General features: G+C 49.4%; 1 protein-coding gene across 3 annotated transcripts in view; it reads right to left on the bottom strand.

The window, feature by feature from the left end:
* The window catches only part of ACSBG1 (acyl-CoA synthetase bubblegum family member 1), a 57,229-nt gene extending 33,646 nt beyond the window's left edge, over positions 1 to 23,583 (bottom strand). Inside the window, exons 1-4 of one of the 3 annotated variants that reach the window (XM_058542183.1) lie at positions 7,117 to 7,680; positions 6,194 to 6,370; positions 3,128 to 3,226; positions 2,015 to 2,115 (exon numbers count right to left, since the gene is read on the bottom strand). In XM_058542183.1, coding sequence (XP_058398166.1) covers positions 2,015 to 2,115; positions 3,128 to 3,226; positions 6,194 to 6,243 — 250 coding nt within the window. In that variant the 5' untranslated portion in view covers positions 6,244 to 6,370; positions 7,117 to 7,680. Of the gene's footprint in view, positions 1 to 2,014; positions 2,116 to 3,127; positions 3,227 to 6,193; positions 6,371 to 7,116; positions 7,681 to 23,345 lie in introns of those variants that run through there. The other 2 variants (XM_058542182.1, XM_058542184.1) reach the window with 2 other exon arrangements.
* Between the last annotated feature and the right edge of the window lie 3,049 nt (positions 23,584 to 26,632).

Raw genomic sequence — 26,632 nt, 5'->3', positions numbered from 1 at the left:
CCGCTGTGGAGCAGCCAGATTGAGCAACTGAAGCCCTCAGGGCTGGGGACTACTCATTCCTCTGAGCTTTCCCCCCACTGGCTCCCTTCCTGCCCCTCGAATTGCAAGCACATCAGTGCCATTGGCCACGTCAGGACCTCCTGAGCTCCAGAGCTTAGCTGTGCACAAGCCCCTGATGCTGATAGCAGCTCTCGGAGCACTGCAGAGAAGGAATTACCCAGTGTCAGGAAACGGAGCCTGAGCAAGCTGACGGGACCCGCCCGAGGTGACGCAGCAGCATAACAGGCCAGTGAGGCGCCCTGGCTCCTGGGAGGAGAACGTGGGAGACTGCCTGGGCCAAGCCGGCTGCCTTCCTGGTCTCTCTGGTGCCTTTCAAACCTTCTCCTCTGAAACCAGTCGGTCCTCTCCTTGGCCTGGGCCCTTTCTCTCTGAGGAGGGGCCTGAGAGGCAGCATTCACTCCTGGAAAGTGCACCCCCACCCCTCAGGCCAGATCCCTGCAAAGGCCACCCTGAGACACTCAGCCTGGAAGAGGGGCAGCTGGTCTGATGGCAGTGGCAAGCCCTGCTGGGGTGAGGGGATTGGCATTTGGTCTCCAAGGAGCCAGGCGGCCTGGGGGACGGGGCACCCAGGGCCCAGGCCAGGAGTCTCCCCTCATTACTCCTCTTTATGCCTCAGTTTCCTCACTGACTATGGGCGTGGTGACCTCTGCCCTGCCTTCCACCCTCTAGCCCACGACAAGGCTTTTGACAGGGTAGAGAAGTCCTGGCTCTGTCCCTCTCCTCACACCAGGCCTGCCCTCTGACAAGGAAAGCCAGGTCAGAAGAAACTCTGAGAGAAGAGGCCCCAGAACAAAGGCCCTGGGCCTCCTCCTCTGCCCCCGTCCCTGGTCTTGGCCTCATCACTGCCGCCTTCAGGGAACCTTGGAACTGGCTTCCTCTAGCCCCTTCCCGCCAAGCTAGTCTCACTTCAAACACTACCACTCGCTCCCCCAAATCCATAACCCCTGTCTAACATGAGGAAGGCACCAGGCATACCCAAACTGAGGGATATCATGCAAAATCGCGACCAGCTCAGACACCACCACCTGACAGTCAGCTTGCCATCCCCCGCGACACAGCTCCCACACAAGCACCCAAGCAAGTGTCTTGAGGTCCCACGAGAGCCCAGCAGCCTGGCTGCTCTGAGGAGCCTGCAGCTGGGAAAATCCACAACCGAGCAGGGCAGCACCTCGGGGGAAGCTTGCATCCCCAAGAGGTGACAGAGGCCAGCACGAGATGGCAACAATGTACCGTCCCAAGGACAGTGCAGAACTCAGGAGGCGGTGACCCTCTGTGCCAGGCACCTATTGTTCACGTTTGTTTTAACTTCTGTTGTTGCTACAATATTGTTGTACAGCCAATAAAAATGAATAAAAGCTCTGTTATTATTATAGTTTTGATGACTCTTCAGGGGAAATGATAAGTCAGCCTCCCTTAAGGTGCAATTATCTGAGGGTGACAGTCATTAAAAGAGCATGTGGGCTTCCAAGCCTCCGAAACAGACCCTGCCAGCCTCCACCCAGCGGCCTGCTCCTTGCCCCAGTTAACCAGGCTGGAGACTCCAAGGCCCTGGTTACCTGGGCCTCCTCCCATCCTCCAACAATCCTGAGCTGAACTCCCAGGTACCCACAGCCTGGCCTGTGATGAGGCCCCAGCTGTCTCCCCATCTCTGGCCTCTCTCCTTCCCAACCTCCTTGAAAAAGAAATGTTGCCCCCACTACTTCCTGCCATGCTTGGCCCTGATGGTGGCGATGGTGGCCATGAGGGAAGGGGCATGGTGGGGTCCCTGGGGGCATGGAGATCAGCAGGATTTCTGTCTGCTCTGTCTCCTAAAATTCCATCCTGTGGCCCCCCCAGCTCGCCTCTGCCTGGACTCAGTCTCCCCTCAGCCCCCTCCAGCACACCCAGGACAGCTCAGTTCTCCACTCCCATCTTGCCCCACTCCGCCCTGCCCAGCAGCCCCCCAGTGGCTCACCTGGAGACTCCACCTGGGCATCCTTCACCTTCACTGGGGATGAGAGCTGGGGAGCACGGTTGAGGGACTCTTCGGAGAGCGTCTGCACATTAGTCAGGGAGCTGGCGGCGGAGGGGAGAAAACAATTGTTAGAATGTGGAGGGCTGGCCTGGGTTCCCGGACACTGGCTCAGCACACATCTTGGCACCTCCGGGGGTGACACTGGCATCTCTGCCTCCCAGTGGGGGTCAGGGGACAAAACCTCAGTAGTTGCAGGGGCCAACCTCACCCCCACCGCCACCCCAACCTCTCCATGCAGGTTCTCAGGACTCAGTAGAAAGAAAAATCAGGTCCCGCTCTGCTCTAATTTGCTGTGTGACTCCGGGCAAGTGCATGTCTCTCTCTGGGCTGAGTGGCCCCATCTGGGCAAGGAAAGGCTTGGGGTCCAGTGCTGGAGGATTCTGAGCACTGCTCCATGGAATGCAGGCTTTCCAGGTTGGGAGGAGTGTCACCCCCCACTCTGCACACCCACCAGTCCTCAGGCATTGAGAACAGTCAGAGGGGAGCTGAGGACCTGCCTGGGCTTTCATGGGTCCTGAGCAAGCCCCCAAATGAGGACCTCTCCTCCTCAGTGGTGCCTATGGGTATGCCCTATGTCTGTTCGCCCACAGAGGAACAGCATGGGACCAGGGAGACCTGGGGCTCATGCCATCTGCCTTCACCCCTGCCCCAGATCCCCCTTGCCTCCCAGGCTTGGTGGCCGTGGACAATGGGTCTCTTCTTCCAGCCAACACAGCCCAAGGGGTTACTGGGCCTCTGTTTTCAACTCAGCCTCACTGCTCCTCAGCACCATTCCTCCTCAGGGTTCAACTGGCCTGACCTCAACCTCCTGGCTGGATGAGTGCAGTACACACCTCAGGATTGAGCAAGCCTGCAACATTATACAACTCCAGGGACACATTTCACAGTCATCAGCTATGTAAACAGATCCTCCTGGAGTTGTGTAGTGTGGAACCTATGCAGCTGGTCATGGCAGCCCTGAGGGCAGGACCCTGGCTCCAGGAAGTCCTGTCTATCTGTCAGGGTGGGGCTAGTCCTCTCCCTGTCCAGTTCCCAGGCAGCTGGGACAGTTACCTGCTTCTCACATTCCGCCTTACGTCTTGCTGGTACTGCAGGTTCAAACTAAGTTTGCGAACACACCCAGGCCCACCTGGCAGCAGTCTGCTTAAGAACCTGAGATAAGTTTTAAAGCAAAAGACATCAGGAGGTTAGGAAGGGAGGGGATGGGGGGAAGAGGGATGAGTGGGGGGCCAAGCTGGTCCCCTTCTTGGAAACTTTGTGAGCAAGGCCTGGGCCACGGGGCTGGAGTGGCCCTTCTCTTGCTATGGTGACCTTCTCCAGGGAGGCTGCTGGAAGGACTGAAAAGATGACAGAGCATGCTTCTGAGGTGAGGCCTCCTGTGCCAGGCAGAGGGAAACAGAGCGTTCCGAATGCTGTGGAACTTGTCCAGCTGACTTTGGGTCATCGGTGACTGTCACTACTATCTTGGGTTGTCCAGTAGAAACTACCTCCACTTTGGGACAAAGAAGACTGTAATGTTACCAAACGGTCCCTGAGCTCTGGGCTCAGATGGTTACAGGGTGAATGAGGGGGACACAAAACTAGGCTGAGGGCCCTATACTGTGAGCGTCCAGGGGAAGACTGTGAGCTTGGTGTAATGTCCATGCTCTCTCTTGGCTCGTGTCCTCAAAAGACAGGGCCGGCCACAGGTCAAACCCGGTGCTTGAACCACCAGCTGGGCAGCCACCCCCAAACTGCCAAGGCCATCACTGGCTGTAATCTCCCACCATCTTAACTCCTTCCTCACAAACAAGTCTGTTCTTAAATCCTCACCATCAAAAGGCACAGGCAGCTAATAAAATTTGTGTAAACTGGTTCTGGTTTTAGAATAGCTAAACAAAAACTAAATGAAAAGACAGCCACGTAAGGAAGCCGAGGGCAAGGCATACTCATCATAAGTAGAAGCTTCTGTTCACGGGACCCCCCCTTCTTCTGGTGGCGGCCTTTTCCCAACCGTCTGGCAGCCCATTGCAGTAGCAAGTCTCTTGTGGCTCAGACACTGTTGTTGTCCCCTCCCCTGTTCTGTCCTTTTCCTCCCTCAATGACAGGGTGGACCTGGCCTCTGCTTGTACTTGGTGTGACAGGAACACCTCACTTACCCTTGAGGACGGCCCACGGAGGGTCTTATTCAACCCTCCATGCCCTGTGCCTGAAGAATATTGGATGCCTGATTAAGAGAATGTCAAAACCTGATTGTCCAAAGGAGTCAAATGTGCCTTTTCTCTTGCTAGAACCTTCAAGATTTAGTCCCTTTAAGGGGATGTCACCCTTGCTTATCACCTGCAACAGAATTTGCCAAACCTCCCTGTCACTTTTTCCTGCTCACTCAGGATCGTAACTAGTAACAGACTTTACTGGCCTGGCTCCTAACACAGAAGTGAGCCACACGGCATCACGTCTAGGGCCGTCTGCCCTTTCCCAATGTGGCCGCTGCCTCGCACGTCGTTGGTGGTGGTGGTTGTGGTTTTTGGTTTTTAATCCTTGCCTGTGTTACTGGCGGGCACTTCTTGCCACAGGCAGTGTGCTGGCCTCCAGCAATTCATCTCCCTCCGACTTAGCAGGTTCTCTTTGTAGCAGGCTAGGAAATCAGACAACTAAACTAGACAGCCAAGCTTGTTAGAATTGTCACTTATCAGAGAAGACGGCTTCCAAAGTGGAATTTATGCTTTCCTCAAAGAAAAGCCCCAGAGATTTGGGGAGCAATCCCTACTGTTTGGACTCCTGAAAAGCATTGTGGGCCCTCCTGATTCTTGCTGTTACTCCGGAAGGCACAGGTGGCCAGCAAATGACCCCAATAGGTGAGGTGCGACCACTGTCGTCGTGAGCACAATGAGCCTGTCAAAGGTGGCGAACACAGTACTCCTGTCATTCTGGAAAATTAGACTCTTCCTGGAGTGTAGTACTCCAGAAGTTGGCTACAGTCCCAGGGACAGAAGTTCTAAAAGGGAGAACGGCCCGAGGAGGCTGACTTGCCTCTATCTACTTTTCTCATTCCTAGGAGGGAGAGCAAGCTCTCAAAAGGACCACCTTGATGAGGACAGGAGTCTGTTCTCCCCTCAGCTCATGCACACACCATAAGCACTTTGCCTTTACTCTCCTTTCACAGAAACACAAACGTCTTGAGCACCTGCCCAGTAGCACGAGGAGCAGGCAAACACTCGAAGGGCATGTATGAGCAAATATATTGTGAGACTTGTGGGGGAGGCAGAGGAGTCTGGGAAAGCCCGCACTCTCCCTTTTTCTTAACCAGCTCTGGTTGATTGCTCTCTCTTTTCTCCTCCTACCTTGCTGGAGGAGCTGACAGGGAACCATTTGAAGACAGAGCCTGCCAAGCCTCCTACAGCTCCTTCTTCAGGAAGCCCTCCTGGCTTATCCCCAACACTGTCTCACCCTCGTGGCCCTTGGACACTCAAGTTTGGGCTTTGAAGGTCACACGTGGCTTGGGAAGTTCTTTTAGAGCAGAGGTCACATCTGATTCAACTCTGGCCCTGAGTACGCGCTGAGGCACACAGTTGGAGCTCAGCAAATGTTGGTTGGATCTTATCCTTCTCAAGTTGTCACTATGTGTGTGACAAATAAGTTGAGGGGAGCCCTCATTTTCCATGTGAATCCCTCCTGGGTGGGGATCCATCTCTTATTTATTTCTGTTGCCCTTTCTTCCCATTCAGCCCTCAGCAGCCAGGCCACTGCTCTGTATGCAGTAGGTGCTCAATAAATACTTTCTTGAAACAACATAGAATTGAGGTTCTCCAGAGTTGGCCTGCTTGGGTTCAACCTACTTGACTAGCTGTTTGACCATGGGCAAGTCACTGTACCTCTCTGAGCCTTAGTTTTCTGCCTAAATCCTGTGGCTATTGCGAGGATCAGATGTTACAAGTGCTTAGAACATAGTCAGCTCTTGTCATCATTACTGGTGGACTTTCACGGGTCCTGTGGGCAGTAGGTAGAGGAAAATTCTTTGGTGAGGTTAGGAGGGTGACTGAGTCTAGGGGTCCAGGTGCCGCGCCAAGCCCGGGTACTCTCCCTGGGAGGCAGCGTGGGGGCCTGGAGGTGGGAGGAGGGTGGGATCCTTGTTCTTACACGGTCCTCAGGATGGAGCTGGCAGACCTGAGCAGGAGCACCTCTGGCATGGTCCCCGTGGTGCGGCCGCACCCCGCGAGCTCACCCGGGAGAGAGCAAGAACCTCAGAGAACATGTCCCAGCATCCCCCGGGAGAGCCGCATCAGCCCCAGGGAGGCCCAGCTCCACCAAATCGCCCTGCAACAGAGACACAGTGTGAGTCACAGCCCGAGGCCTGGCTGGGCCAGAGGGCAGTTGCCCTCCTTCCTGGGCATGACTCACCGGCTCCCAGGGCTAGGCACCTGACTGTCATTTACTGCCTTCTAAGCCCACACTCTCTGATCGATCGCATTGAGAACAATGCAGCCTTGCATCAGGTGGCTGCCTTCGGACTCGGGTCTATTTCCCAGGGCCAATCCTTAGCAGGATGGGCAAATAAATCAGCCTCCCAGGACACTTCCTTTGCAAAGGATCTTGACTATCACTGGTTGCCCTCCCTGTTATTCTTTCTAGTTCTCTCCTCTCTCTACTCAGGGGCAGTGGAAGTGGGAAACTGTCTCCCAGAAGGCTGGAGAGTGTCTTCAATGGAGGACGTTGCCCAGGTGCTTCCCCAAGTCCTAAAAACCCCAAGCAGGGAGAAGAGCAGTGCCTCCTCCAAGTCCCACAGTCCTGGCCACCCAGGCCAGTCCCTCTGCACACACTGGAGTCCTCAACTGCACAGCCTCATCTTCCCTGCTGCGTCCACACTGGCCTCTCCATTGTCCTGCGCGGCGGGCCCCAGACCCCTTCCTTCTCTTTAGTCTGCGTGGCCTGTCTCACCTCAAAGATCAAGTCCGCTGGCAGCTCCTCACCACTCTCGACTCCCAATTCCCGGCCCAAAGACCCCCCCAGAGGACTCACAGCAGAGGGAGAGCCCAGGACAGTGGCTGCTGCAGGGTGCTCACCTTCCTCCTTCCTGCGGCTGGCAGGCGCGGGCTCAGCATCCCCTGTGCTCCCTCAGCCAAGGCATCGTGAGTATGGGAGCCAGCCCTGCCAGTGCCCTGGCTTCCAGGTGATGAGGCAGTGAGGCTGGGTGTGAGTGGGGACCCACCCCAGCCTGCCCTGCGGCTGCACGTGAGGTGTGGCTCCAGGTACCTCTGACCCATCTGGCACAGGCCCCAGCTGCCCACCTGTGAGTCTTACGTAAGAAAGGCGGGAGGCGGGAGAGGCACCTGCCAGTAAAGGAAGGAGAGGAAGTTTGTTGGCTGTTGTCCCTGGTAGAGGCACAGAAAGACACTGCTCTGCCACTGGGCCCTCCACCTGGAGCCAGCCCTGGGGCTGGGTGGGAAGCTTGACCTTTTTTTTTTGCTTTCTTTTACTTTTCTTTACTAAATACACGTAACGTGCCAAGTGCTTTACGTGTCTTGGCTCTTGGCATCCTCTCAACAGCCCTGTAACTTATTAATAGTCCCCTTTTCCAGATGAGACAACAGAGGCCCAGAGAGCTGTAGACTCGTTCCGTGTCACATGCCCAGCAAGAGGCAGAGTCGGCACCTGAGAACCAGGGCTCCACGACGAGCTCTGAAGCTAGGACACCACGTACACTAGATTTGCCCATTGTTTGCATCATAAAACTCAGCCAACCACTCCCTCTCACCCTTGCCTCTGGATAGCCTCTATCCCATGGTAACAAATGTCTCTGCAACTTGCCCTTCGCCCTCTAATGCCCCCTCCGCTTCCTCCCTCACTTTAGAGACTCACAGGTTTGTGGCGTTGGATAAGATGAAAAAATGGAGGCAGCCTCACTGGGTGTTAGGGGGAAATTCTAAGCCCTAATTTGAAGGCCAAGGCGCAGGGCAAAGCAGCAGGGATGGGGTCAGAGCTTGTTCCAAGGCCTTCAACCCAGTCAGATGGCAGACAATTTCTAGATCGCTACACTAAGCTGGTAGGTCGATGCCAGTGCACCAGCTTCAAGAAAATTCTGCCCTTCATCAAATTCTAGCTCCTTAAAGGCCTCTTTTCCCAGTAATCCTTGCCCACTGCCACCTTGGGATGCCTTGACAATTCAGGTCTGGACTGCTGGTCCTGAGCCTCCCAAGGGTTATGAGCACCTTTGAGAACTTGCTGGAAGCCCTCCCCTCACCCCCCATCAATGCACCCAGACGCTCTCTTGCTGTTTCGGGGCTCCTAGGGGGCTTTGGAAGCCCACACCGTATTAACAAGCAGCCACAGTGAAGCTCAGAAAGGAAAGCAGATCCCGCCTCTGTCCTGAAGAGGACGTGGATTGCTCCCTGCTCCTCTTCCCACTCTCCTGGTGAGGACAGAGCAGTGATGTTAATGATAGGAGTTGGCACTGGGGGTTGATGTGGGTGAGGGTGGTGGTGGAAATATCCTCACTTCGAGGCCTAGCAGGAACTCCACTCCCAGATCTCTCAGCGCCTAGTGGGAGGCTTGATGATCACTTTGGATGTAGAGTTTCCAAATTGATGAGGAGGCCAGGCAAATGGGCTTATTCCAGGATCAGGAAGCTTGCAAAATGTGTAATCTTCCTTCCCATCTCCTTCCAAAGCCATAAGCTGGCCTGCCCTGGCAGAAGCCTCTTACTGTTTTTCAGACCCGTCCTCCTCCAGGAAGTCTTCTGGGAGGGGCCCGCAGCTCTCTTGCTTCTTCCTGGGGCAGCCCTGACTGAGCCCCTCCCAGAGTACTTAGGATTTAAAGGCTGGGTGTTGCTTTTTTAAACATAATTATCTACCATGAAATAAAAATCTTAATTGAGTCCATATTCCCAGAGTCAGAAATGATCTCTCTCTGGCCCTTGACTGACAGCTCCATGAGGATCCTCCTTCCTACCACGATTATTGACTTAGCATCACCTCTGTGCAGACATTGCAGGGGGCAAGGGGACAGGGTGAGCAAAGTGAGCCTGGTCCCTGCCTCGAAGGCTTAGAGATGATGGGCTTGACCGTCAATAAACAAAAACGCATTCAAGGTCACTGTGGGGTCACCAGACCCAGGTTGGGGTAGGGGGTACAACAAAATTAAAGGGAGAAAGTTGGCAAGGGGTAAAGGTTTGATTATTTCATGTGAGGCAGAGGGCAAGCGTCCTAGGCAATGGCATGGTGTGGAAGGCTGGCGCAGAAAGGAAGGGATCAAAGGCCCCTGTGACAGACCTGGGCTGTGGACCTCCTCCAGCCTTGGTCTCCCAGCTCACAGGGGTCCCTGGCCACAGCAGAGATCTTCTGGGGACCCACAGTCTCTGGGAACGGTAAGGACAGGGCAGGGCTGTCTAAGACATTTCCCCCGATATCCACCAGAAGGAATGTACTTGGAGCAGGCACCCTGGGACTCTTGACTGTGACCGAGCCCCCGGTCCAAGGCCCCAACAGGAGTGGGCTTGTTGAGAGGCCTCAGCTCCGAAGGCTCGTCCCAGCTTCACTTTGGCTCCTGCTGTGGTGGGTGGGGGCAGTCCAGCCAGCCAGCTCACTTCTCACCCAATTGGCAGCGCCCAGAGTGTCCAACCCTGTCAAGCCAAATCACACAGCCTGCATAGAAATAAATGCTTCAATCGTCAAGTTGCACTACAAAGTCCGGAAAGAGTCGGCAGGCGGGCTGGTCATGCCCAAGACAGAGTTCTCTGGGCTCCAGGACAACTGGATTCTAGCCCAGGCTCTGCCACAGTTGGGTGATCTTGGGCAGGTCTCTGGTCTTCTCTGGGACTCAGTTTCCTTGGATACATCCCAGACAAAGGGCCTTCCAATTTTCTGTCTGTGACTGGTGATTTGAGTGCCTGGGCTGGAATTCTGCTTCACCAGGCAAGGAGAAGGCTACAAGGCTGGGTGTTGCCAGGCTCCCAGGCCTCAGGGGGCAGGGGGAAAACAGGAATAATCATAGTAATAGCTAGTAGCTAACGTGTATGCAGCACTTACTGTGTGCCAGGGAATGTTCCCTGCACCTTACACATATATCAACACACTCAATCCTCACAACAGCCCAGTGAGGTAGTTCCTATCACTAGCCCCACTTTACAGATGAGAAAATTGAGGTACAGAGAGATTATATAACTTGTCCAGGGTCTTTTGGTTAGCAGAGTCAGGATATAAATTCAGGCAGGTGAGTTTCGGAGTTTATGCTCTTAACCAACAGGCTGCACCCAATGGTCTCAGGCCTACTGGGTGACTGAGGTGGGCGGGGCAGGGGAAAAAAGAGGGGAGATGTAGAAAAGTGGGCATCCCACGGTCCTCTAAACCCCTGCTTCCAGTCTTTCATCATCAGACCCTTTTAGTATACCCCTCCTCCAACTAATGTTTTGAAAATATCGCCTATAAGCAAGGTGTATGTATTAAATCATAATTAAACCATTTTCTTATGTTGTATTGATGACAGACACAGGTAACTGCCAAATGGCACTTTTTATCATCATTGGGAGGGCAGAGCTGAAATGACTCCTAGAAAATTGCCATCTCCCATCACTTGCTGTTTTATTTGAAGTACCACAAGTGTGGCTTTGGGCACACTCCTTCTCCTGTCAGGGTTTCTGCTACCCCATCTGTAAAATGAAGGCGTGGATGGGATGGTCTCTAAGTCCCAGCTCTCATGATAGGTGGTTTTCCGTGTTTCTTCTAGGGAGATGAGAAAAAGGAAGAATACTGCCTATTCTTCAGGCTCAGGACCAGTTCTCAGCTAGAGGAATTCATGGTGTATGGGAGGAGGCAAAGCTGTCGGTCAGACTTCCACAAATAGGGGCATCACGCCCCTGCAATGTGAGGATGCTGGCTCCCAGACTTGGTCCCTGCCCTGGAGGAGCCCATAGTCTAAAGAGGAAAGTGAAGGAGAGAGGCACCTACATGGTCTGTGCACATGAGAGGCATCTGTGAACATGGCAGGCAAGGGGGTCATGCAGTGGGAGCCCAGAGGAGCAGGAGATTGGTCTTTCAGGGGAACATCATTTCACTTTCTTAAAAGTGAGAACTAGTGTTTACTGAGCCCTTGGTATGTGCCAGGCACTGTTCCAATTGTTTTACATGTATTAACTCATATAATTATCTCAACAATCCTACAAAGTAGGCACTGAATAATAATCCCCATTTTGTGGGGAAATGGAAGCACAGAAAGTAACTTACTGAAGATTATACAGCTAGAAATTAAAATAGCTGGGATTCAAATCCAGGCAATCTGACTCCAGATTTTATGTTCTTAACCACTATATGCACTGCCTAAAGTCAGATGAGGATCCTGACGCCTCTCCACACACCTCAGCAACGTGGAACATTTGGCTCATAAAGGTAGAGCCCTGTGGCTGAGATACTAGTTGAAAGCACGTCTTTTTAAATTCTTATACTCAACATACTCCTGACATATCATCACAATATCCAACATAGAACAAAAAATGACTGCACATCTGAAAAAGAGAGAAATGTGAGCGAAAATCAGGAAAAAAGGCTGCCAATAGAAGCAAACTCAGATATGACATAGATGTTGGAATAAGCACACAAGGACTTTAAAACAGCTACTAACACATGCTTGATAATTTAAAGAAAAAATAAACATAATTGATGAACAGATGGAGAATCTCAACATAAAAATAGAAAGTACAAGAAAAGCAGAATCTCAGAAATGAAAAATTCACCAGATGAGCTCAACAGCATATTGGAAACTATCAAAAAAAGTTCATGAACTTGAAGACAGAATAATAGAAATTATTCAATCCAAAGAGTAGAGAGAAAAGATATTTTTTAATTGAACAGAACAAAACATTGTTGAAAGAAACTAATGAAGATCTAAACAAACGGAAAGGCATCTCAAGTTCAAGACACTTAATATTGTTAAGATGGCAATACTCCTCAAATTGATCTACAGGTCAACACAATCTCTGTCAAAATCTCAGCTGGATTTTTTGCATAAATTAACAAGCTGGTCTAAAATTCATACGAAAATTCAAAAGACGCAGAATAGCCAAAACAATCTGGAAAAAGAACGAAGTTGGAGGATTCACATTTCTTGATTTCAAAACGTAATACAAACCTAGGGTAATCAAGACAATGTGGTACTGGCATAAGGATAGACATATGGAAGAATGGAATAGAATATAGAATCCAGAAATCAACCTTCACATTTATAGTCAATTGATTTTCAACAAAGTTTCCAAGAAATTCAATGGGGAAAGATAGTCTTTTCAACAAATGGTGTTGGGACAACTGAATATCCACATGCAAAAGAAGAAAGTTGGACCACTTCCTCACACCGTACACAAAAAATTAACTCAAAATGTATCAAAGACCTAAATATAAGAGCTAAAACTGTAAAAATATTAAAAGAAAATATAAGAGTAAATCTCTGTGGCCTTGAGTTAGGCAAAGCCTTCTTAGTTATGACACCAAAAGCACAATCAACACAAGAAAAACAGATAAACAAATTTGACTACATCAAAATTAAACCTTTTTGTGCTTCAAAGAACACCATCAAGAAAGTAAAAAGATAACCCACAGAATGAGAGAAAATATTTGCAAATCATATACCTGATAAGAGAATTGTAGCAGAATATATAAAGAACCCTTACAATTCAATAATAAAAAGAGAAATAACCTGATTAAAACTGAGCAAAGGATTCAAAGAGACATTCCTCCAAAGAAGATATATAAATGGACAACAAGCACATTAAAAGATGCTCAACATCATTAGCTATCAGGAAATGCAAGTCAAAATCACAAAGAGAGGGCCAGCCCCGTGGCTTAGCGGTTAAGTGCGCGCACTGCGCTGCTGGCGGCCTGGGTTCGGATCCCGGGCGCGCACTGACGCACTGCTTCTCCAGCCATGCTGAGGCCGCGTCCCACATACAGCAACTAGAAGGATGTGCAGCTATGACATACAACTATCTACTGGGGCTTTGGGGGAAAAAATAAATAAAATTATTAACAAAAAAAATCACAAAGAGACAACAGTTCACACCCACTAGGATGGCTGTACATAAAAGACAGATACTAACAGTGTTGTTGAGGATGTGGAGCAATTGGAACTCTCATACACTCCCGGTGGTAATGCAGCTGCTTTGGAAAACAGTCTGGTGGTTCCTCAAACAGTTATGCATAGAGTTATCATATGACCCAGTAATTCCACTCCTACGTATCTACCCAAGAGAAATTAAGACAGGTCCACACAAAAACTTGAACATAAATGTTCATAGCAGCATTATTCATAATAACCAAAAAGTGAAAACAACCCAAATGTCCATCAACTGATGAATGGGGAAACAAAATGTGGCATATCCATTCACTGGAATATTATTTGGCCATGAAAGGAATGAAATACTGATACATGATACAACACGGGTGAATCTTGAAAACATTATGTTAAGTGAAAGAAGTTATTCACAATAGATGATATATTAGTCTATTTAAGTAAAATGTCCAGAATAAGCACATCTACAGAGATGAAAAAGTAGATTAGTGGTTGCCTAGTGCTGGGGGCTTGAGGGGAAATGGGAAGTGACTGCTAATGGGTTTAGGGTTTCTTTTGGCGACAATTAAAATGCTCTAAAATCGATGGTGGCGATGGCTGCACAACTCTGTGAATATACTAAAAACCATTGAATTTTTCACTTTAAATGGGTGAATTGTACAGTCTGTAAATGATATCTCAATAAAGCCATTATATTAAAAAAAATGAACAGAACCTCAGTGACCTGTGAGATGCTATCAAGTGGTCTAACATACACTTAATTGGAGTCTCTGAGAAGGGGAAAGAGAGAATGTGGCAGAAAAAATATTAAAAAAAATAATGTCTAGGGGCCGGCCCCATGGGGTAGCAGTTAAGTGTGCGCGCTCTGCAGCTGGTGGCGCAGGTTTGGATCCTGGGTGCGCACCAACGCACCACTTGTCAGGCCATGCTGTGGTGGTGTCCCATATACAGTGGAGGAAGATGGGCACAGATGTTAGCCCAGGGCCAGTCTTCCTCAGCAAAAAAAAAAAAAAAAAGAGGAGGATTGGCATGGATGTTAGCTCAGGGCTGATCTTCCTCACAAAATAAAATTAATAATAATAACATCTAATTTTTTTTTCAAATTTGGTCAAAAACAACAACCTAAAAATTACAGATGAAAACCTAGAAATTATAGATGAAAATCAGTGAACCTAAGCTGCATTGAAACAAAAGAAACCCACAGTTAAATTTATCATAGTGAAACTGCTGAATATCAAAGATATGGATAACGTTTTAAAAGCAACCAAGGCAGAAGTGGAGGAGAAAACATATTACATAAAAGGAAACAACGATAGAAATGGTGGCTAACTTTTCATAAGAAACAAAGGAGACCAAAAGACAATGTAATATATTTTAAAGTGCTAAAATAAATAAATGATCACCCTAGCATTCTCTTTCCAGTGAAAATATCTTTCAAAACAAAGGTGAAATAATGACATTTTTCATTTAAATGAAAGATGAGAGGATTTTTCACCAGTACACTTCTGTGATGGTGTGAAACCATGCCCGCAAATTCTTTAACATTCCTCCCATCAATAAGTTGAGTCTAATTCTCCTCTCCTTGAATATGAGATGGCCTTAATGACTGGCTTCTAATAAATACAGTGTAGTAGAAGTGACATTATGTGATTTCCAAGGCTAGATCATAAAAGATGATACAGTTTTCCCCAATCTCTCAGGACTCATGCTTTTTGGATCCCTGACCCTCTGTGTCAGAAGTCTGGCTACCTTGAAGCCATCATGAAGGAGATCATGTGAAGAAGCCACATAGAAATAGAGGGAGACACTGAGGAGCCCCAGCTGTTCCAAATCCCAGTTTATTGAGTCTTCCCACCTTAGGCACCAGATATATGAGTAAAGAAGACTTTGAGGGCCGGCCCCGTGGCTTAGCGGTTAAGTGCTCGCGCTCCGCTGCTGGCGGCCCGGGTTCGGATCCCGGGTGCACACCGATGCACCACTTCTCCGGCCATGCTGAGGCTGAGTCCCACATACAGCAACTAGAAGGATGTGCAACTATGACGTACAACTATCTACTGGGGCTTTGAGGGAAAAATAAATAAATAAATAAATAATTATAAAAAAAAAAAAAAAAGAAGACTTTGAGATGGCCACAGACCCAGCCACCAGCCACCACATCAAAAGGACATTCAAGCAGATTATAGAGAGGTCCACTGGCAAAACTAAGGTCTCTGGCCAACAGCCAGTGTGGTAAGTTGAAAAATGTCCCCCCAAAATATCCATCTCCTAACCTCTGGAATTTTTGAATATTACCTTATATGCTCCCTCCCCCTGCCCAAAAAGGATTTTGCAGATGTGATTAAATTAAGGATCTTGAAACAGGGAGACTACTCTGGATTATCTAAGTGGGCCCTAAATGCAACCACATGTATCCTTACAAGAGGGAGGCAGAGGGAGATTTGACACACACGCAGAAGAGGAGAAGACAACGTGACCACAGAGGAAGAGATTGGAATGATGCAACCACGAGCCAAGGGTGGATGCTGGTAGCCATCAGAAGATGGAAGGGCCAAGGAATGGATTCTCCCCTAGAGTCTCTGGAGACTCTGCTGACAGCTCTGCTGACATCTTGATTTTAGCTGATTTCAGATTTCCGGCCTCCAGAACGGTGAAAGAATACATTTCTGCTGTCTTAAGCCACGAAGCTTGTGGTAATTTGTTACAGTGGCAGTAGGAAACTAACACAGCCAGTGAGGAACAGAGGGCTGCCAACAACCTTATAAGTGAGGTCGAAAGCAGGGCCTCCAATTCCAGATGACTGCCACCCTGGCTGACTTCTAGAGTACAGTCTCATGAGACCCTGAGCCAGAGCCACTCAGCTAAGTTGCTCCTGAATTACTGACCCATAGAAACCATGAGAGACAATAAATGATGTTGTTGATTTGAGACATCACATTTCTGAGTAATTTGTTAAGCAGCAAGAGATAACTAGAACGCTTTCACTATAAGAAATGCTATAGGAATTCTCTCAGGCTGACGGAAATTGTACCAGATGGAAACATGAATCTACAGGAAGGAATAAAGATCACTAGAAATGCTAAAAATATTAGCAACAAGGCAAGGATGTCCACTCTTACTACCTCTATTCAGCATTATATTGGAGGTCTTAGCCAGTGCAATAAGGCAAGAGGAATTAAAAGGCAAAATGATTGGAAAGGAAGAAGTAAAACTATCTTTATTAATAGATAACAAAATTGTCTATATTAAAAAATCCTAGAGGATCTAAAACAAAAGTACTGGAACTAATAAGCGAATTTAGTAAGATCACAGGATACAAGGTCAATATTTTTAAAAATCAGTTGTATTTCTATATACCAACAACAAATGATTAGAAAATTAAATTTAAAATACAATTTACATAGCAACAAAACCCGTATAATTCTTAGAAAAAAATTTAAGAAAAAAATGTGCATGACATCTACACTGGAAACTACACAACATAATTGAGAGAAATCAAAGAATTCAGTAAATAGAAATACATACCATGTACGTGGATCAGAAGATTCTCCCCACTTTGAAATATAGAGTCAGTTCATTCACAATCAGAATTTTAACAGTCTTTTCCGTAGAAACTGACAAGATGATTCCAAATTTTGCATGGAAATACAAAGGAGCTAGTGTATTGGTAATCTATTGTTACATAACAAGCATCCCAAGATGTAGAGACTTAAAAAAACAAGCATTTATCATCTCCCATTTTCTCTGGATTAAGAATCTAGGTGTGGCTTAGCTGAGTGCCTCTGATTCAAAGCCTCTCATGAGGATACAATCAAACTGTGAACCAGGGATGCAGTCTCATCTGAAGGTTCAAGCGGGGGAGGATCTGCTCCTAAGCTCGTTCATGTGGTTGTTGGCGGGATTCAGTTCCTTGCAGGCTGTTGGGCTGAAGGCCTTGATTCCCCGCTGGCTGTTGGCCAGAGGTCTTCCTCAAGTCCTTGCCACATAGCCCCCTCCCTCAGAGCAAGCAAGGAGGAAAATGAAGGACAGCAGTCAGAATGAAAGCATGGTCTTTTGCAACCAAATCTCTGAAGTGAAGTCCCGTCACTTTGCCATGTTCTACTTGTTAGAAGTGAGTTATTAAGTCAGCCTGCATTCTAGGGTATGGGATTACACAAGAATCCAGAGGGCAGGAATCACGGAGGAGCATCTTAGAGGCTGCCTGCCACACCTAGGATAGCCAAAACAATCTTGAAAATAAAAAAAGAACCAAGTTAGAGACCAGCACTACCTGATTTCAAGACTTAATATAAAGCTGTAGGAATGAAGATAGTACAGTATTGACATAAAGATAGGAAAATAGTTCAGTGGAAGAAAATCCAGAAACAGGCCCATATATATATGGTCAACTGACATTTTTACAGAGAAGCCAGGGCAATTTAATACTGAAAAAAATTATTCTCAACAAATGGCACTTAAATAACTGGATAAATATGTGGAAGAAAGAAGATATTAATTTGAGATGAATCATAGACCTAAACGTAAAAGCTAAAACTATAAAGCTTCTAGTAGAACACATAGAAAATTATCTTTATGACCTTGGTATAGGCAAAGATTTCTTAAAGAGAACACAATAGCACTAACCATAAAAAAAAATTTAGATAAATTGGATTTTATCAAATAAAAAATGTTTGCTCATCAAAAGACACCATTAGGAAAATGAAGATAAGCCACAAACTGGGAGAAATCATTTGCAATACATATATTTAATGAGGAACTGATATCCAGAATATATGAAGAATCTCTACAGGGCCAGCCCCGGGGTGTAGTGGTTAAGTTAGGTGTGCTATGCTTCGGCAGCCCATGTTCTCAAGTTTGGTTCCTGGGCATAGACCTACACCACTCGTCAGCCATGCTGTGGTGGTGATCCACATACAAAATAGAGGAAGATTGGCACACATGTTAGCTCAGTGCTAATCTTCCTCAAGCAAAAAAGGAGGAATATTGGTGACAGATGTTAGCTCAGGGTGAATCTTCCTCAGCAAAAAAAAAAAAAACAAACCTACAAATCAATAATAAAAGGATTAAGCACCCAATTACAAAAGGGGCTAAAGATTTGAATAGACACTTCATAAAAGAAAAGATATAGAAATGGCCAATAAGCACATGAAAATATGCTCAACATCATTATCAGGGAAATTAGAATTAAAGCCCTTATGAGATACCACCATTTGCCCACCAGAATGGCTAAAATTAGAAAGATTTAGAAAAATTAGAAAATACCCAGTGTTGAGAAAGACGTGGAGCAACAGAAACTGCTCGTGGGGACAGTACAACCACGGGGGGAACTACTGGCTGCTTCTTTAAACACCTGCCTATCTTTTGATCCAGCAACTGTATTCCTAGAGATTTATCCAAAGAAAATGAGTACATATGTCCACAAAAAACTTATACAAAAGTCCTGCCACAATGTGTAACAGCTTTATTCATAAAATCCCCAAACTGGAAACAACACAAGTGGCCTCAACAGGAGAATGAATAAACAAATTGTGGTAGAGACACACAAGGGAATTCTACTCAACAGCACAAAAGAATGAATCCCTGAAACACTTAACAATGTGGATGAATCTCACAAACATAACATGAGTGGAAGGAGCTAGACACAAAAAAACAGATACTGTATGATTCCATTTTATGATGTTCAAAGATAGCCAGAACAGTGGCTATTCAAAACTGGTTGATTAGGGAAGAGTAGGGGTGAGACTTGACTGGAAGGCAGCACAGAGAACATTCTGGGTGATGAAAACGGTTCTATATTTCTACTGGGTTGTTGATTACATGGGTGTATACTTTTTGTCAAAAGTCATCAGATTATACTCATATCTGTACATTTCACCACATGAAAGTTTCGCTTCCATTAATAAAAAACACACAACCTGTTAAATCCTGCAAATATAAATTCTTATTTTACAGCTTCTTGGGACTAGAGTCTGAACTACGGCCTAAATGTCCTTCACGTGGTCATGACCTTTACAGTTTCCAAAACACCTTCCCAGCCCTGACCTCACGTGTTCCTCACAGGCTCCCCTGCAAGGAGCTGGGGCTGCCTGGGGAGGAGGGACTAAAGCCAGGACGCAGAGGTCACTCATAGGACCCACTGTGAAATAGGACTCTCTCCTGCCTCCTCTGTCTCTAGATGAAACTGTGTCTTTTGCAGAGACAAAGAGATAAGAAGTGAGGTCCTCAGCCCTGGAGGTATTCAGGTGAGTGTAGGTTGATCATACATGAATGTTGTAACAAAGTGGGTTAGACTCAGTGACCTAAAAAAACTCCACTGGCCTGAGAGTCTGCCATTCAGGGGCTTGCCTGGGGACAGAGTAAGGCAGCTTTGGGCCCAGCATCCTAACTCCAGGCCAGCTTGGGTTCTGCTCTCCCCAGCTAACGACTCTGCAACCCGTACAAGGACCCAGGGCTGGCCTGGGCTGACCTGCATCCTGAAGGCATCCAGATCTGCATTCAGATGTCTGGGACCAGGGCTAGGGTTATTTGCCCCAGGGACTCTGACTTCCCAGATGTGCCCTGCCCTTTGTCCTGGAACTCTTGACACCAGTATCTTGCCTTCCTGTGGCACTTACTCCCAAGTCCTTTGCCCTATGCTCACTAGCCTTTTAGTTTCTCAAACACTACAAGCTCCTTCCCACCTCAGGGCCTTTGCACACACTACATCCTTTTCCTAGCAATCTCTTCTCCTAACCACCTCCTACTCATCTTTCAGGTCTCAGCTTAAATGTTACTTTCCCAAGGAAGCCTTCCCTGACTCCAAGACTAAGTCAGACCTCTGTTACATTTTGTCCATAATTTTTAAAAAAATTACCAACATTTTAAAGGCATTTTTTATTGTGATAAAATATATATAACATAAAATTTGCCGTATTAACCATTTTTAAGTATACAATTCTGTGGCATTGATCAAACTCCCTCCTTTTTTTTCTTAATTCCTTCATGGTACCTATCACAATTATAGTTTACCAGGTAATTGTAGAATTATTTGTTTGTCTGTCTTTGCCGCAAGTACATAAACTCCTTAAGTCAAGGACTTGTCCTGTTTTCTATGATATCCCTCAGTGCTTAGCACAGTGCCTGACATATTCAACAGTAAATAATTTTGAATAGATGAATGTATACTTATGAAAACAGAGAAAAACAATAAAGACACCAAAAAATGAAAAAAACAACAACTTGCAACAACCAAGTTTCATATAATGAGGAAGTGGGGGGTGGGGGGAGGAAGTTGGGAAGACCTAGAAGGCTCTAGATATTCCATATTCTTAAGAATGCCTGTATCCTTTCAGTAGCATTTGCATTATAATTGTTTGTTCCTCCTAGGCTTGCACACTCCAGAGATGGGGAGCTCACTCCCCGTCATCCTTGGAAAGCATTATCAGTGAGAACAGCCTTCTCCCCTGGGCTTGCAGCAGCCTCCTGCACCTGCCCCACACCCCTGGCTCTGAGGGGGCTCCTCTCTGCACCAGCCTTTGGGCAGGCAGTGCTGGGAGAGGCAGCTGGGAGCCCAGGTGAGTGTGGTCATTTCAGAGCTCACCATCCTTCCCTGGGCCAGACTTGAGCCTGCAGGCTCCTGTCTCCCGGCCCCCGCCTCCAGCCCACCCCCCCTTCCAGCCTGTATTCACCGCTGCCGGATTTCCCTCCCCAACACTAGGCTCTCCTGCTGCTGCTGCTGCTGCTTCCGTGCCTCCTGGGGCTCCTCTCTGCCTCCTCCTCTGTCCTGGCCACTCCTAGTCTGGCCATACTATTCAGACCCAGGAGTTAGCCTGCCTCCAACCTGACTGGTCTGCCACCTGTAACCCCTCCACCACCACAGCTTCATCCCCACGGTGCCCCTGCCTGTCACCCGGGCATCCACAACCTTTCAAACCCCAGATGAACTGCCCCCTTCTCTGGTCCCTTCAAAGCCCTTTCTCCAGCCTGGACTTCTTCAGGCTTAGGGAGCCTGGTGTCTCTACCGGACAGATAGTTTAACAGGGGCTCTGGCAGTACTCGACGGGGATGGCTGCCTCTAATGGATGGCGTGGTCTAAGGCTGCAGCCTCAAAGGGCACAGAGCACAAGCTGCCAGATCAGTGCCAGACGGGTCCCAGCTCCAGCCCAGCAGTTTCTGCCTCTCCTGGCCCCGGCCTGGCTCCTTCCCCCCAGACACTGCCCGTACCACTCTGCTCCAGCCCTTAACCGGTGTGGCACAAAGGGACTTCACGTGGGTCAGGCTGGTGTGCAACGCTACTCTAGCTCTTGGTCTCCACCTCCCCCACCTCCAGCCTCCCTCTCTGCAACAGTGGGAAGGGGAGGGGGGAGGGGGAGGGCGTCTCAGGCTCTTGGAGAATTGCAGGCCCACCCTCCCCCAGGAGCAGTGGCCTGCCTGTGCCTACCAGGCCAGGCCAAATGGGCAAGCCCGAGATGGAGCCCTTTGCTGCTGGAGGGGCAGAGAAATGGCCAGGGGCTGCTGCAGCAGTAACCGTCTCTGACTTTAGAACAACACTGAACAAGGGTTCAAAGTCCTGTCCTCACAGCTACTCTGCAAGGCTGAGAGAGCAGGCATTATCCTCTCCATTTGACAGATGGGGAAACTGAGGCTTAGAGAGGGTGTCTTGCCCAGGGTCAGAGTAGGTCCGGAGTAGGCTGGATGGGAACCCAAGGCCTGAGCTCCCCGGCCTGCTGCTAAGAGAGCCGCTGGGTGTTGCTGGGAGGGTTACTGTGCCTGTGGGAGTGGCAGCCCTTGTGCTTTTGGAAGGTTTCATCCACACCAGCTGAGAGAATCTGCCCAACGTTTCTGCAAGGTCGATAGGAGTCAAGCGTTTTGTCTTCATTTGCATAGAGGGTGATATTGAGGCTCAGAGAAGCTAAATGACTTACCCAAAGTCACCAAGCAAGAAAGCAGAGGGGCTGGCCCTCCAGCTCTGGGTTTTCAGCCGTCTCTTCCCCCACGGGCACCTCACCTTACCCTCCCCTGCGCTAGGCTGGGGCTCAGCCCCGGTTTGGCCCCTCCCTTTCATGGTATCTGCAGAGCAGGCCCAGGTGTCTGTGAGCCCAGGTGCTCAGCCTCCTCCAGAGTGGCCAGGCCCTGGCTGGGCACACAGGACCTTCTGCCCCCCCTTATCGCATGGGCCTGCGGCACTGGGCTCCTGACCCCCACCTTGGCCCTTCATTCTGGGGGCAGGGAATCTTGAGAACTGGCTCACCTTGTTTCTTGTTTTCAAGGGCTGAGTTTCTGAAGCATGCCTACAAGGGCCTCGTGGGGCGGAGTGCCTCGATGCCCTGCTCCCTGAGCTCTTGGACCCCAGGGAGGAGGGGATGTGGCAGGCCAGCCGGTGCCCAGAGCAGATCCAGCATCTACCCCTGGGAGTCCAGGCTAGCCTACCTCAAGGGGCCTATCCCCCCTCTACATCTGGCCCCACTTCTCAGAGGGCCGGGGCCGGGGCCAGTGCAGGCACTGGTGAATGTCTGACGAATCGAATCCACTTCTTCTGAATCACAGGTTAGTGGGATATACGCAGCGGCAGGGTTTTGGGAAACTTCAACCAGTGCACTCATGTATGGACAAGGAAGCTGCAGCCCAGAGAGGGGCAGGGGCCTGCCAAGGTCACACAGAAGCTGGAGCTAGACGCTCTGGCTGTCCCCCGTCCTTGTCTGTCACTGACTCCACACGCCAAAGGCCCCCTTGAGGAGACGGAGAAACATTCTTTTTTTTTTTCTCTTGGTGAGGAAGATTGGCCTGGAGCTAACATCTGTGCCAATCTTCCTCTATTTTGTATGTGGGTTGCTGCCGCACCGTGGCTGCCTATGAGTGGTGCAGGTCTGCGCCTGGGATCCGAACCTGTGAACCCGCAAACTCGGGCCGCCAAAGCAGAGCATGCTGACCTTAACCACTACACCACCGGGCCGGCCCCCAGAGAAACATTCTTATTGACTGAAAAACTCTTCCTCCATCTAACTGCAGCCCCCTACTCCTGTCCCTGGGATGTGACTCATTCCGCGGTGAGCCCTCTTGGCCACACGGGGAGGTAGAGGCTAAGTAACATCTCCAAACGACACACGTCCCAGTTCAGTGCCTATTCCATTTAGAGATCATCCAGACCCTTCCCTTCACTTCCCAGGCTCAGAGAGGGAAGCAGCTTGCCCAGCTTCACACAGCAGAGTCAAGTCCAGACCTTGGCCCACAGGCTCAGCAGACAGAGACCCAACCGCCAACTTACCTGGTTCCCAAGTTTTCTTGGGTGGTCCCCGAGTTCGCGTCCCACCGACTCTCCCGTGGGGCCTCTCTGCTGCCCGGCATGCTGGGGTCCTCGCGTGGGCAGCTGCGTCCAGCTCCAGGACGGCGTAGCATCTGCCACAGGCATCTGCCGCAGAGAGCTCAGTCTCGCACTGTGCAAGAGGTTGGCCTTGAGTGGGCAGTGGGGGCGGGCATGGGCGGGGGGAGGCGGCGACTGGAGTGGACCACAGAGGCCCATTTCCTCTCTATTTTTAGAAGCTCAAAACACTCCTCAGCGGTGAAGTTGTTCAGGATTGAAACTTGCCTTTTCTTCGTAGTTTTGTTTCACTCAAGACGAGGAGAATTTCAATGAAGCCAGTGTTCTTTTTGATGCAAATCTGCTCCGGTTCTCCCAGGAAGTTTGGCCAATGGGCTCAGGGCTTCTGGGCCCCCAGAAAACCTCTTCACTGGCTTTAAAAGGCCACACGGGAGCACAAGGGCTTCTCAGCACCAATCTGGACCCAGATCCTGCGGTGGCTGCTAACCCCGACGGCCCACACTCTGCAACCCCGCCTCGCCGTCAGCTGGCCGAGCCTTGGGAAGGGATTTCACCCACGCAGCCCACCTCCCCCAGGCCCAGCACTGGAGGCTGGAGACGCGAGGAGGACCCGTGGCTCCTGCCCTTAAGGAGTCCTAGTCTGGGGGAAGGAAAGAGACATTTCCCACACTGAGGACTGTTCTATAGTTGATAGAAGCCTTTGCACTGAAGCAGACATGGTAGGGGGGACCTAGGAAAGCTGACCCTCCAGGGGCACCTAAATATAAGCATGGATCTATCCCTCAGCTGAAGGAAGGAAGAGTGTTACAGTGGGTTTTCAGGCATCTATAAACAGCTGTGGGAAATGCTTGTAGGGCAGGGAGAACAGAGGGCTTTCCCTGAATACCAGAAATCTCCCCTCTAAGACTAACTGTATTCGTTCCCTAGAGCTGCCGGAACAAAGTACCACAAATTGGGTGGCTTAAAACAATAGAAATTTATTCTCTCACAGTTCTGGAGGCCAGAAGTCTGAACCCAAGGCGTCATCAGGGCCATGCTCCCTCTGAAGGCACGAGGGAAGAGTCTTTCTTTGTCTCTTCTAGCTTCTAGTGGTTGCCAGCAATCCTTCCTGTTCCTTGGCTTGTAGATGCGTCACTTCAATTTCTGCCTCGTCTTCACATGGCTCTCTTCCCTTTTTGGGTCTATGTCCCTGTTTTCTCTTCTTATAAAGATGCCATTCATTGGACTAGAGCCCACCTTGATCCATTATGATATCATCTTAACTAATTACGTCTGTAAAGAACCAGTTTCCAAATAAGGTCGATTTGGGTGGATAGGAGTTTGGGGGAAACGTGATTCAACCCAGTATAAATTGTATACAAGAGGCATTGGTGGAGATTCCCATAAGATGTTCCCAAAAGGGCTCAGTGGGTCCAGCTGGGTCACAGGCAATGCTGTCTTAACTGTTGAAGGCAGGTGGCTGAAAAAGAGCTGGCTGTCTCCAAGCAATTCAGGGCCTGGACCTCAGGCCCCAGGATGCTGCCTCCCCAGTACTGTTGAAGGTACACTGGACAGGAGGCTGAGGTCTGGCTTGAGGCCTGAATCTTACACTGACCTCCCTGCCCCCGTGACCTTGGGCAGATTCCTGCCCATCTCTGGGCCTCGGTTTAACTGTTTAGGTCATGGGGGTGATGACTTGGAGGCTGGCCAAAGTGGCTGCCAGCACCAACTGGGCATGAGAAGGTGATGGGGAGAGCTGTGCCCAGGGGCCCATTGGATGTGCCATGCAGGATGTCATTGTAGGTGATAGGTCAGTGACCCCCCCACCCAAGGGGAAACTGAATCAGAAAAAAGAGATGTCGAATTCTTGGCTTCTATGTTCAAAAGTCTTGGTTAAGATGAAAGCCTGGAAAGGTTTGGAAAGATGTGTGACGAGGCACAGCAAGTTGTGTGTTGTGGTCGTCCCCCCCGCCCCCATCCCTCAGATTCTTATGGAAGCAAGATCCTGGGGAGGGGCTTGGAGAGGAGCTCCCTTGGGCACATTTCCTGAGCAGTGTGGAGGGAAGAGGGTAGTGGGGGCCCTAGAACATCCAAGAAACTGACAAGGCCCTAGAGTGCCCCGTGCAGGCCACAGAGAAGGAGATGGTTCCAGGGCACCAGGGGCAAGAGGGCCTGGGCAGCCCCCCTCCTCAGAGCAGGCAGTGAACCAAGGGTCCACATGAAGACAGGGCAGAGTCAGTGGGCTGGCAACAGAGGCTGATGGGAATACAGACACTTGGCAGTCCCTGCCTGGAGGGTTGACCCCACCTGAGGACGAGGACCAAAGGTACATCTCATATAGAAGGTTGATGCTGGGACAAGGTGCTGAAGGAGGGACAGGAAGTGGCTGAGTCTGATTTAGTTGAGCTTTAAAAATGGTTACCTAATTTCATTTGGAAAAGTAACTATAACCACGTGCTGGTTCTGCCTTTGTCCCCCACATTCCCTCTCCGCTGGCTCTGTCCCGCGGAGCCGACCTGCGCGAGCACCATGCGGGCTCCGGCCCTCTGGTTGAGTTAGACCAATGCTCGCTGGAGCAGAACAGAGGGAGATAGAGGAAAGGTTGGGAGTTGCATTCCTCTCGCTGCCTCCCTGCTGGCTCCACCTTTGTCAGCAGCTGTAGCCTTGTCCTTACAGCTGCAGCTCCATCCAGCAGCCCCTCCCAGGTGGCTTGGGGAAGGACTGTCCCTCCCAGCTCCTTTGAGCCACAGGAGTGGTCTAGCTCCGTGCCATCGCTTTGCCATCCCTTGTGGCTCCCTTAACCCTGTCCTCACATCTCTGCCTGTCCCTTTATTAAACTCTTCCATCGTCCCATCTCTTTCCTGCTGGGACTCCGACTGATACAGCAGGACATGTAAAATGTACGAAAGGGGCTGATTGTTCAATGGGGACAGGGTTTCCTTCCAGAGTGATGAAATGTATTGCAAGTAAATAGAGCTGGTGGTTGCACATTGTGACTGTACTAAATGCCACTGAACTGTGCACTTTAATATGGTTAATTTTATATTATGTGAATTTCACCTCAAAAACTTTTTTTTAAGGCCCAGAGGGCTTCACAGTGAAGAGTAAAATTTCCTCCCATTCTTCCTCCTTCCCTCACCCATTGCTCTCCCAGGGGCAGCACTGTGAAGTTTCTTTTGCATCATTCTAGAGATGCTCTGGACATATACAAACGGTAACACACGGTATACACAAGTTGGTACCTTGCTTCTTAC

Source organism: Diceros bicornis, chromosome 5, assembly GCF_020826845.1.
Source record: "Diceros bicornis minor isolate mBicDic1 chromosome 5, mDicBic1.mat.cur, whole genome shotgun sequence".
NCBI lineage: Eukaryota > Metazoa > Chordata > Mammalia > Perissodactyla > Rhinocerotidae > Diceros > Diceros bicornis.
This window is presented reverse-complemented; position numbering and strand designations above follow the sequence as displayed.